This window comes from Lactuca sativa, chromosome 5 (assembly GCF_002870075.4).
Source record: "Lactuca sativa cultivar Salinas chromosome 5, Lsat_Salinas_v11, whole genome shotgun sequence".
NCBI classification, from domain to species: Eukaryota; Viridiplantae; Streptophyta; class Magnoliopsida; order Asterales; family Asteraceae; genus Lactuca; species Lactuca sativa.
Window position 1 is genome coordinate 57,096,833 of NC_056627.2, and position 11,455 is coordinate 57,108,287.

The 11,455-nt window shown below is 38.3% G+C and overlaps 2 protein-coding genes across 2 annotated transcripts; both read left to right on the forward strand.

Annotated features, from left to right (window-relative positions):
* Positions 1-3,385: 3,385 nt before the first annotated feature.
* Positions 3,386-7,197, forward strand: LOC111915649 (uncharacterized). Its single transcript, XM_023911291.3, has 9 exons — positions 3,386-3,580; positions 4,209-4,257; positions 4,435-4,523; positions 4,645-4,701; positions 4,791-4,853; positions 4,939-5,004; positions 5,106-5,192; positions 5,327-5,420; positions 6,562-7,197. The coding sequence occupies exons 1-9, from the start codon at positions 3,476-3,478 to the stop codon at positions 7,065-7,067; spliced, it is 1,116 nt and encodes a 371-aa protein (XP_023767059.1). The 5' UTR covers positions 3,386-3,475; the 3' UTR covers positions 7,068-7,197.
* Positions 7,198-9,542: 2,345 nt separating this feature from the next.
* LOC111915650 (oleosin G) lies at positions 9,543-10,363 on the forward strand. Its single transcript, XM_052763977.1, has one exon. The coding sequence runs from the start codon at positions 9,623-9,625 to the stop codon at positions 10,115-10,117; it is 495 nt and encodes a 164-aa protein (XP_052619937.1). The 5' UTR covers positions 9,543-9,622; the 3' UTR covers positions 10,118-10,363.
* The last annotated feature ends 1,092 nt before the right edge of the window (positions 10,364-11,455 follow it).

Sequence of the window (11,455 nt, forward strand, 5' to 3'; positions counted from 1 at the left end):
AGAAAAAGGTTAGGACTCCACGACCAGACTTGCTGAGTCCAAGAACAGACTCGCCGAGTCCAAGGCAATATTCAACGGACTCGCCAAGTTGTTCTTCCAACTCATCGAGTTCATGCACATATTCATACTACTCGGCGAGTTCACCCATGTGACTCGCCGAGTCCAGACGTGACATCTTCATCCAGACGATTTCAGGCCCTTCCATTGCTTCTAATACGTTGATTTGGACTCCTAGGGCAAGATTCACATGTAAAGTTTCCAACTTTACGTGCATGCAAGGCTCAACGAGCTCCAACAAGCTAAAAATGAAGGTTCAAGGCAAGGGCACTCTCAATCAAGCCCAAGGACTGACGCTTTCTGCCCTTATGACTCCAATACAACCTAGATCTGAAGTTGCAACTTCAGATCTAACCTCTAAACCCGAAATGGATCCAAACCAAGCTAAAGAATCCCCCAAAACAACCACTATGGATGACAATAAGGAAAAAGGCTTAAGGCAGTGGCTTCTTAACCCAAAGATGAGTCTAAGCTGATGTAGACTTCAGATCCACAAACCCTCTTGATGCTATCCTAATGTCCTCCAACTTCTCTACACAAACTTCTCCTTCCAAGCTTTAATTTTCTCAACAATGGAGCCTCTCACGATTTAGGGTTTTCTAGAACTAAAAGGGAAGGTAAAGAGGCTGAGGGTGGCTATAATGTGCTTTATATATGGCACAAACCCCGAATTAGGGTTTTTCTCCCTTCAGCACCAACTCGCCGAGTTGGTCACCTAACACGCAACCAAAATCGCGACTCGACTCGCTGAGTCTATCCATGGACTTGCCAAGTCGCTCCTACTTTATTACACCCAACACCCTAAACTTGCACTTCTGAACTCGGAGTGTTACATTAGATCTCTAGTTAGGGTTCATTTCTACCTTTTTTAAGCCTTAGAAGTGCCATACTCGGAATTTTGTGGTTCATGGAGAGTATAGCTTCAGATCTGGAACCATTGAGGGTTCCCATGGCATAAAGGTGCCAACTTTATGTCCATGGGAGATCCATGCAACATATAAGCCTCTTTTTATGGCTTTTTGAGCCAAAACCCCCATGTATGGACGTCAAGATTGGAACTTTACGTATTAAATGGATCCTAGGAGGTCATATCTACGGTTCAGATGCAATGAGACCAATTGAAATCGACTGTATGGTTTTGGATAAAGAGGGACTCGGCGAGTCGCTTAGGTGACTTGGCGATTCGGGTCGCAGTTTCCCCCAAAAGTCATTTGGAAATGGACATACGTTAAGTTGAAGGAAAACTCAACCTGTTGGGGGTTTTTATGGACTTGAAGATCGAAGGACTCGACGAGTTCAAGGATGAACTCGGCGAGTTCAAGGCAATGTCCCAACCACATGAAGACAAAATCGACGAGTTCAAGGAAAACTTGACGAGTCATAGACTGAACACCTTCATACGGATGAAGATAAACTCGACGAGTTCAAGGATGAACTCGGCGAGTCAGTTGAAGAAGGTCCCGATGTTTTGCTGAAGGAGAACTCGTCGAGCTCTTGCTATACTTGAAGAGTAGGGACATGGTTGTAGCATTTTGTAGACGTGGGGACTCGACGAGTTGGTAGACCAACTCGGCGAGTCTGGTCAACCAGATGTTGACTTTGACCAAAGTTGACTTTGACCAAGGTTTTGACCTTGACTTTAACTTGGATTTGAATTGACCCTTGTAGGGGTTATGAGTATGAAATGGTAATTTAGAAAAGGATGTTGTGTAGGGATCGAGGAGTCAAGAAGAGTTGATTTTCATACCGAGGGAAGTGCAGACACTACACGACATTGATGTGAGTTACCTTCCAATAGAGGTGGGTCTACAACCACAATGCCAGCCCACCAACATGAGTTGTATTTAGATGATTGTCTTTGTGATAATTGTCTAGGTTTTCTACTACCTGATGTGTCTTACGTGTCAGCATGATATGTTATATGTGATAATGGTAGTAGGAGGGGAATAGTCCCCCGACTCGGTTGTTAGGATCGAAGGGTAGGTCAGTACCCCATATATGCCTGACCGTATGATTATGATATGTTATTGTGTGGCAGTGGTAGGGGTGAAATAGTCCCCGTTGCCAGTTGAGATAGACCGGAGGGTAGGTCGACACCCCATAATGGTCTAACATGGGTAGGTCAGCACCCCAGAATGGCTTGACATGGGTAGGTCGGGCACCCCAAAATTGCCCGACAGTATGTATGTTGTATGGTATGTGGTATGATGGGGGAACTTACTAAGCTTTGTGCTTACGGTTTTCAGTTTTGGTTTCAGGTACCTCTTCATCAAAGGGGAAGGAGCCGGCAGGGTAGCAACGCATCGCACACACCTGATTCCGCATTTGAGATCCCTGGGATTGTACCTTGACATTATTACTATTTGACATTATGGTTTTTGAGACATGTAACTATGGTTTTGTGGTTTGATGTGATATAAGTGGTGTTTTTCCTCAAACAAGTTTATAAGTAATATAATTAAAAACAAAAATTTTTGGTCTCCGTTTATGGGATGTTACATTATTATTGTCATTCTGTCAGAATGTTTATTAAGTCGTATTCTGTAAGAATGATAATGAGTGAAAAACGATATGTAAGAACAAAAATGAATAAGAATTAGTAAGAATGCATGAAAATATCGATAGTTGTATGAGGTTGAATGTATTCACATTACTAAACAAATTATTCTATTAGTAATTCTCATAGAATAATATTGTCCACATGTCCGCACAATAGTTGTCCATCTATATATATATATATATATATATATATATATATATATATATATATATATATATATATATATATATATATATATATATATATATGGGTTGGATCATTTTACTCATTTATGATTTATCCATTCTGAAATTCGAGAATGAATGATCATTTTTCAAATAAATATTTGGGTCGGTTATTAAGAATAGATAGAAAGAAAAAATACAAAAGGATGTTTAATTTTTTCTTTTTAAAATAACACTAAAAAATGGTTAGATTCTTAAAATTATAAGTTTGTGGTGTATTATTTTTTTAGAGTAAATTACTGAAATCGTCCCTGTGGTTTGGTTAAAATTGCATATTTGGTCCCTAACTTTTATATTGCACTCGGATCATCCCTGTGGTTTGATTTTGTTGTATTTTTCATCCCTGTGGTTTGGTCAAAATTGCACGTTTGATCCTTAAATTTATGTATGCAAGAGACGAAAAACGCAACAAAATCAAACTATAGGAACGATCCGAATAAAAAAAAAAAAACTTAGGAACCAAACGTGTAATTTTAACATTTGAATAATTTTTTTTTTTTAATACATTCCGTACAAATGGCACACAAATCACTATTGGGAAATTAAAGTGATCTTCCAAAAACTAGGGTTTTAGAAATATTTGGGTCCGGTGGAGGTTGGAGGGGTTCAAGCAGCAAGCTGACAGAAGAGGAGTATGACGACTAGAATAGCTCCTGGTGTAGGGGCGAACTTGCTAGGTCAACACTCGGCGGAGAGGAACCAAGACGCCACTGCGTACGTCGGCAACCTTGACCCTCAGGTACTTTCACGCTTGATTTCTATCATCTTTACTGTCGATTTGAATAATTTTTGTACTCGAAGAATTGTTACTCCAATGGCCAAGTCGAACGGGTCCAATTTCTGGAATATAGATCCATCCAATAAACAAAGGAGATACGTTCTGTACATTTAAGTAGATGATTATAATTTTTCCGTTGACCTAATCCTTTTGGAAAAATTCACCTTTAACAAGAACAGTCTCTATAGCGAATAAGCTAAAGCTAGCAGGAAAGGAACAAATAAAATATGAAACGGGGTCTGGTTGTCAAACTCTTATTGCCATCTTCTTTTATGTTTGCTTATCACAATAATCGAACTTGGAACTAAAATTGAATTGACTTGAAATGGAAAAAGCTACATTCACCTATTAAGTTACAAAGCAGGAATTTCAAAATGAACAAGAAGTTACAATGCATAAAAAATACCAAGGGCAATGTTTGATCTAAAAAAAGTCTGAGTGTGTATATCTTTTCAAACAGATGGATCACTTGATTTTTTCTATTTGATGGATGGATGAGCTTTATATCATACTCTTTGTGGTTTTTTTTTTTCTTAATATTTTTAATCTTTTAGTAATATTGATATTTCTTATGTCTTTCTTTTTTCAGGCAACAGAAGAGCTATTATGGGAGCTATTTGTTCAAGCTGGTCCAGTTGGTAAGTTCCTACTTCCTATTTCTATAGTACCAAAACAAAACACATCTGTGGTTTAAGAAAAATCATTTTGTATTATCTTTTTTTTTTTTTTTTGTGTGTGGTTTAATTAGTGCTTAAACAAAGTATACAAAGGTTAATCTTGAATTTGTATTTATATTTGTTCTTCTTATTCTTCAGTTAACGTGTATGTTCCTAAAGATAGAGTAACTAATCTCCACCAAGGCTATGGCTTTGTAGAGTTCAGAAGTGAAGAAGATGCTGATTATGTAAGTAGTGTTTATTGCTGTAATTCTTCTGTCAATCTAGTTGTGAATGATTAAGAGTCATAATAATTACAAAGATTGCTTAACAATTGGAATTAATATCTAAAGATGTTAAAATTTGCAGGCAATAAAAGTTCTAAACATGATCAAGCTGTATGGGAAGCCAATACGAGTGAATAAGGTAGACTTGAATGTTTCACAAAAAATTTCTTTAGGCTTCTTATTCTTTTCAAAGGTGCTAAATTTTTTAAATTCTGTTTTCCACTGCAGGCATCACAAGATAAGAAGAGCTTGGATGTAGGAGCTAACCTTTTTGTTGGAAACCTGGATCCTGTAAGCTTCTTCTTCATTATAACATGAATTTTTTGTGGATGAATAAATTTTTATGAGTTTTAACTTACTGCAATACTTTTTGCAGGATGTAGATGAAAAACTTCTTTATGATACTTTCAGTGCTTTTGGAGTCATTGTTACAAACCCCAAGGTAGTTAATTATACTAACTCACTCACCATGTTGTTTGCTCTTACAAAGGTATAAATATACTAATAACTCATAAATTTGAAATAACAATTTATTATTTGCAGATCATGAGAGATCCTGAGACAGGGAATTCCCGTGGATTTGGATTCATTAGCTATGATTCTTTTGAGGCTTCAGATGCAGCTATCGAGGTACTTTCTATCATTATCTTAATGTTTTCTAAAGTCTTGGATCTTTATATACGACATCTTTGATTCAAATAACAAAATAAGTATATTTGAAAGCTGATTGTTGCTAATTTTATTTGTGTGTTTTTATTATCCAGTCAATGAATGGACAATATCTATGCAATCGTCAGATAACAGTGTCATATGCTTACAAGAAAGATACAAAAGGAGAGCGCCATGGTACCCCTGCAGGTAACACTTCCTTTTCCCTGTTTCTTTTTGGACAAATTGCAGAGGATAGCAATGTAATTTATTCAATGTACTTTATTTTTTAATCATAATTGCAATTTTTTTTACTGATAATAGCAATGTGCGTTATTTTATACATATAATATAATAGCAATGTATGTTTTTTATGCCTATAATAGCAATTTGCTACCAACTAGTGGTGTTTTCAGAATTGTATGTAAGATTACTTGTGTAATTTAAGAGAGATGATATATTGATTAAAACAAATAATAAGTAATTATATAAACTACAGGGACCCAAACTGTAATTTAGATTTCTTGTAAAAAATATCAAAACCTGGACCTAAAGTGCAAACACTGCAGACTATAGGGATCAAAAGCGTAAGTCACTTGTTTCTTGCAAGTTAAAAACTACATGGACCAAAAGTCTTATTTCATAAACTAAAACTACAGGGACCAAAAATGTATTTCCTGAAAATTAAAACTATAGGGACCAAAAGTGTCTTTTGGTCCATATATTCTTGCAAATTAAAAAAATACATGGACCAAAAGTGTAATTCCGGGATTTTAAAACTACACGGACCAGAAATGTAGTTTATGTAAATTAAAAACTACATGGACCAAAAGTGTAATTCCGGAAAATTAAAACTAGCGGGACCAAAAGTGTCATTTGATTATTTTCTGCAATTTAAAAGGTATATAGACTTTGTGGATTGTACTTTGTTACATTTTGCTATTATTGTTAAAAGAAATTGAAGTACGTTGCTATTATTGTGGGTTGGAGATGCTCTAAGTGGTTGGTTTTTTTACATTAGAGTAAATTATTGAAATCGTCCCTATGGTTTGGTCAAAATTGCGCGTTTGGTCCCTAACTTTTTTTTGCACTTGTATCGTCCCTGTGGTTTGGTTTTGTTGCGATTTTCGTCCCTTACATACATAAAGTTAGGGACCAAACGTGCATTTTTGACCAAACCATAGGGATGAAAAACGCAACAAAATAAACCACAGGGACAATCCGAGTGCAAAAAAAAGTTAGGGACCAAACGTGCAATTTTGATCAAACTATAGGGACGATTTCAGTAATTTGCTCTTTACGTTGTGTCAAAAAGTAACACTCATTTGGTGGTAATTGATTGTTTATGCAGAGAGGACACTGGCAAGCAGTAATCCAACAACCCAAAAAAGTAGGCCCCACACATTGTTTGCAAGTGGACCTCCGACACTTGTTCAACCAACCGGTGGAGCTCCGGTTCCTCCACGCCCGTTTGCCAACGGAGCGGTTCCTCCGGTGACAACTATTCCGGCGATCCGCCCCCTACCACCACCTGCACAGCTCTACCAACCCATGCAAATGTCTGTTCCACCACCACAATGGCAGCAGCAGATGGGCCAGCCTCCTCAAGGTATGCCACCGCAACACCTCCAACAGTTCAGGCCGCCGCCGGCACCTACTATGTCACAACAACCTTCAAACATGACTCAGCAGTTCAGGCCGCCTCCACCGCCAGCTGGTATGTCCGGTCAGCAAATGTGGAGGGCACCGCCGCCTCCTCAACAGCTCACCGGAGGCCATGGTCACCCGCCTATGATGCAGATGTCAATGCCGCCACCACCGCCCAATGCACAACAGCCACCTCCTCCCTCCGGTTGAAACTTGTATACTAAAATGTCGATTTTTTAGACTGATGGATTTGTTTTTTGTTTGGTTCTTGTATGTTATCATATTATATTTTGTTGCTATTTTAAGTTCCAAAGGTTTTAGGAGTTTTATCTAGACAAAATTGCAAAAATGGTCCCTGTGCTATGCATTTTTTTGGGGTTTTAGTCCAAACCACAACTTTTTAGTCCCTGTCCAAACTAAAAAGACTATTATACCCTTAATGAATTTAGTTTTCATTTTTTTTTCAGTTTTTAAAATTATTATTATTATTAAATGTAAAATCGGGCCCACCTTTCTCTCTCTCTCTCTCTCTCTCAAAAGAAAGTCAAACGCCCTACCTACTTCTTCATCTTCCTCGATCTACATCTGATGAACAAATTGTTCATCGATTGCTACATAACCAAATGTAGGGACTCGTTTTGCCAACACCACCAAATGTACAAAAAGAGGGATTGGGCGTCTTCTTCAATCGGTCGCGAAGAAAACGCAGTCGAAGGAGGAAAAAGGGTGGTGGCTCGGTGGTGTTAATCAATCGTGCGGAGGGGTAAGAGGCAGCCACCAGATTCCGATGACGATCGAGTAAATCGCATTTAGGGGTGCCGGTAGATGGCTGTCGCCGACGTCTTCTTTCTCTTCTAAATCGATTGGTAGAAAACACAAAAAGGGGAAAGAATGGTGGTTCTGTGTAGGGATGTCAAAGGGGGCAAACGGGACGGGGATTGCATCCCCCGCCCCCGCACCCAAAATTTTCCCGTTCCCCCGCCCCTGCCCCCACCCCCGAAATCTCCATCCTTTCCACCCCCGCCCCCGCCCCCAAATTCCCCTTCTGACCCCCGCCCCCGCCCCTGTCCCCGATTGATTTTGGGCTAACTTATTTGGGCTAAAATAAGTTCTTGTTTGGGCTAAAAGAAACTATTTTTTGGATAACAAATAGATATTTATAACATAACTTTACATGTTACAAACAACTTAAAAACATGTTTTTGTTGAATTTTTGTACGTAAAAATCATTTCGTTGTTTATTATACTTATATAATTAACATATGTCAATTTATATAATTTATTAACGGGGCCCCCACGGGGGTTTCGGGACGGGACTACCAACCCCCGCCCCCGCCCCCGTCCCCGATTTTTTTCAACAAATGCCCCCATACGGGACGGGGGCCCCGCGGGATCGGGGTCCCATGGGACTTTTTGACATCCCTAGTTCTGTGGTGTTGCTCGACGAATCAAAGGGAAGGGACTGTGAAGATCGACTGAAGGAGATGGAGAGGTTTCTTGGCGGTTACCTCCTTATCCGATTAGAAGAAAACACAAAGGGAGGGAGAGGTAGAGCAAATCTGAGGCAACACAACATGTGGTGGATGGAGACAATGGTTTTGAATCTGAAATGCCAAGTGGGAGAGGGGGAACAGGTTTTCCGACGTGTCTTCTCTCGGATGCAAGCTTCTGACGGGGCTATTGCCTTCGATCCATGGTGATAACGGGGGCATGGGGTTGATTGGGGTGGTTGTGTGAGCCAGATCCTGAAGAAAATGGAGGGGTCCGTCGAAACCGACACTCCTTTGTTGGTCGAATCTCCGTCACCGGCTGTCACAAATCTAATGAAGAAAAGCAACTGCAATGGGTGGTGGGGCAGTGGTTGAAGGAGGAAGAACCATTGTTCATTGTTGCTTTGACTGGCGATTAAGAGAGAGAGAGAGAGAGAGAGAGAGAGAGAGAGAGAGAGAGAGAGAGAGAGAGAGAGAGAGAGAGAGAGAGAGAGAGAGAGAGAGAGAGAGATGGGCCCCATAAATTTTATTAATAAAACTTTAAATTAAAAAGCAAAAACCATAAAAAAAAATGTATCAAAAGGGCATTTTAATCTTTTCGGTTTTCTGAGGGACCAAAAACGCAACGAAACTAGCTCAAAAGGACCATCAATCCAAAAAAGTTATGGTTTGGACTAAAACCCCAAAAAATACATACCATAGGGACCATTTTTGCAATTTTGTCTTTTTATCAATTTTACTTTGAGTTATATAACTTGCTTATTCCATATGAATTATTGCTTTCATAAGAAGAAAAGGCAATAACCATCTCATAAGTCAAATTAAAATATGTTATTATGAAAATCTTTACACAAGGTTAAATTGCTAAAAAGTATTTTAGTTTCAACGGACTAAATATGATCATATTACCTAATTTTAAATCTTTAATCAAAATAATTATTATAACGCCAACATTCGACGTCTCTTAAATTAAAATCTTTTTTTTATCTTCTTTGTGTGTATCTGTTTAACATTAATCAGATTAAGTTTAACTTTATTTTAGTTATTGGTTGAGAATTACTTTTATATGTGATTAAACAATTATATAAAAGACATCGTTAAAAATGACAATAAGCTCATGTGATCTCATCCCACGTGTTGTTTTGCATGTCTTTTGATCAATTTACGTGTCCCAAACCTCTTTACCACATCAAAACCCTCTTTTCTTCTCACTTTTTTCTCTCTCTCTCTCTCTCTCTCAATCTCTCTCTATACCTTACCTTGAAACCCTCACCAATGACCGATAGAAACAACGTCGTCGGACAACACCAACGACCACCAAGACCCACCACCAGCGGCGATGGAGGACCATTCATCCGCAGACTCCGTCAACACTCCCTCAACTCGACCCAACTCATGGGTATAATGACTCTTGTAATCTCCGGCGCCATCTTGCTCCTCCTCACCGGCGTCACCATCACTGTTGCCGTCGTCGGATTCATCTTCTTTGCACCTCTCATCATCCTCACCAGCCCCATATGGGTCCCAATCGGCACTCTCCTCTTCGTAGTCGTCGCTGGCTTCCTCTCGGTTTGCGGGTCTGGTCTGGCCGCCGCCGCCGCCGTGTCGTGGTTGTACAAGTATTCCAGAGGGTTGCATCCAGTCGGTTCAGACCGGGTTGACTATGCGAGGAGCCGGATTGCTGATACTGCGAGTCATATGAAGGATTATGCGAGGGAATACGGTGGGTACTTTCAGGGTAAGGTGAAGGACGCAGCTCCCGGTGCTTGAAGGTGGTGCAAACCGGTCGGAAACATGAAGAGCAGTCGGACAGATGGCTGACCGGATTGTTCGTCTTTTATTTCGTATTTTTACCTGTGTGTGTGTTTTTTTTTTTTTTCTTTGTCTAGTGTTTGAAAAATCAAAAATCATGTGTTGTGTCTGCTATAACAATGTGTACCTCCTGCAGTAAGGGTTGTATATTTGACAGACTTTTTTATTTTGTGGTTAACAAGATGAAATTTGATTGGTAACAAATGACGAGTGGTTGTATAAATTTTTATAAATTGTGATCGATAATGTCATCGTATAATTTGTTTTAAAACTCATATTATTAATAATAAATTAAACATTTAACCATAATAAAATCGAACGCAGGTAGCTAGGTACTGCGTAATAGTATTAAAAGAAGCGTGTATCTAAGAGACCTTAGTGGAGTTGGTGTAATTTGTGTATATTTAATGAGACACATAAACACTTTGTGGAATTTATAAACATTTTCAGAATTTATGCCTATTTTTACAAAAGAAATAACACGTACCCTAGTTGATAGCTTGATAATTTGGGGGTTCATTTTACAGTTTTTACTTCAAAACCTAAGATATGTTTGGATTAGTCATGGTTTTCAGACCTAATAGATGTTCGGATTGGTTTTAATAAGACGTGTTTGGCAAAAGTAGCTGGAAGCGGGTTGCGTGTAGCAAGTATCTAGTAGCGGGAAGCTGTAACTTTTATTTGTTATATGAATGTTTGACAAAAGTAGCTGAAAGTTTTTGAAATATATAAAATCACATAAAAGGACAATTTATTAAAAATAAATAAATATATAAATATATTTTTAAGTGTAATTATGGAAATTGATTTCAAAAGTTCAGGAGCGTTTTGTTAAACGCTACATGAAGTAGCTTTTATAATCGGAATGTTTTGTTAAAACTAAAAGCTAAACGCTCGTATTGCCAAACGAAGTTTTTTGTTTAAATTAAAGCGTTTTATCAAAAGCTAAAAGCTAGAAGCTTCCAAAAGCTCTGTGCCAAACACACCCATAGTTCCATAATATAAAAAAAAGTATGTAATGTTTAATTTATCAAATGAAAAAAGAAGTATATAAACGAAGGTTATATTCTAATTTATTTATATTTTTCATTTTGTTTTCTTTGACTCTGAATGATATACTTTTTTTTTTTTATTAATATAGTCAAACAAAGGTAGAACCCTTGAGTTACATTTGTTACACGGTCGTGGGCACTAGAGGTGCACAAAGCACAATCCTAACCGGTTATTATAACGAGCTCAAAAAAACTGAGTAATTTTTTTAAAACCGGTTAAGCTAAAATTGAAACCGCATATGAA

Bases quoted from the DNA above. Each gene is read 5' to 3' on its own strand.
- LOC111915649 (XM_023911291.3), top strand. From the start codon at position 3,476: ATGACGACTAGAATAGCTCCTGGTGTAGGGGCGAACTTGCTAGGTCAA. The intron at 4,702-4,790 runs GTAGACTTGAAT...TTTCCACTGCAG, and splicing joins AGCCAATACGAGTGAATAAG to GCATCACAAGATAAGAAGAG. The intron at 5,193-5,326 runs GTACTTTCTATC...TTTATTATCCAG, and splicing joins CTTCAGATGCAGCTATCGAG to TCAATGAATGGACAATATCT.
- LOC111915650 (XM_052763977.1), top strand. From the start codon at position 9,623: ATGACCGATAGAAACAACGTCGTCGGACAACACCAACGACCACCAAGA.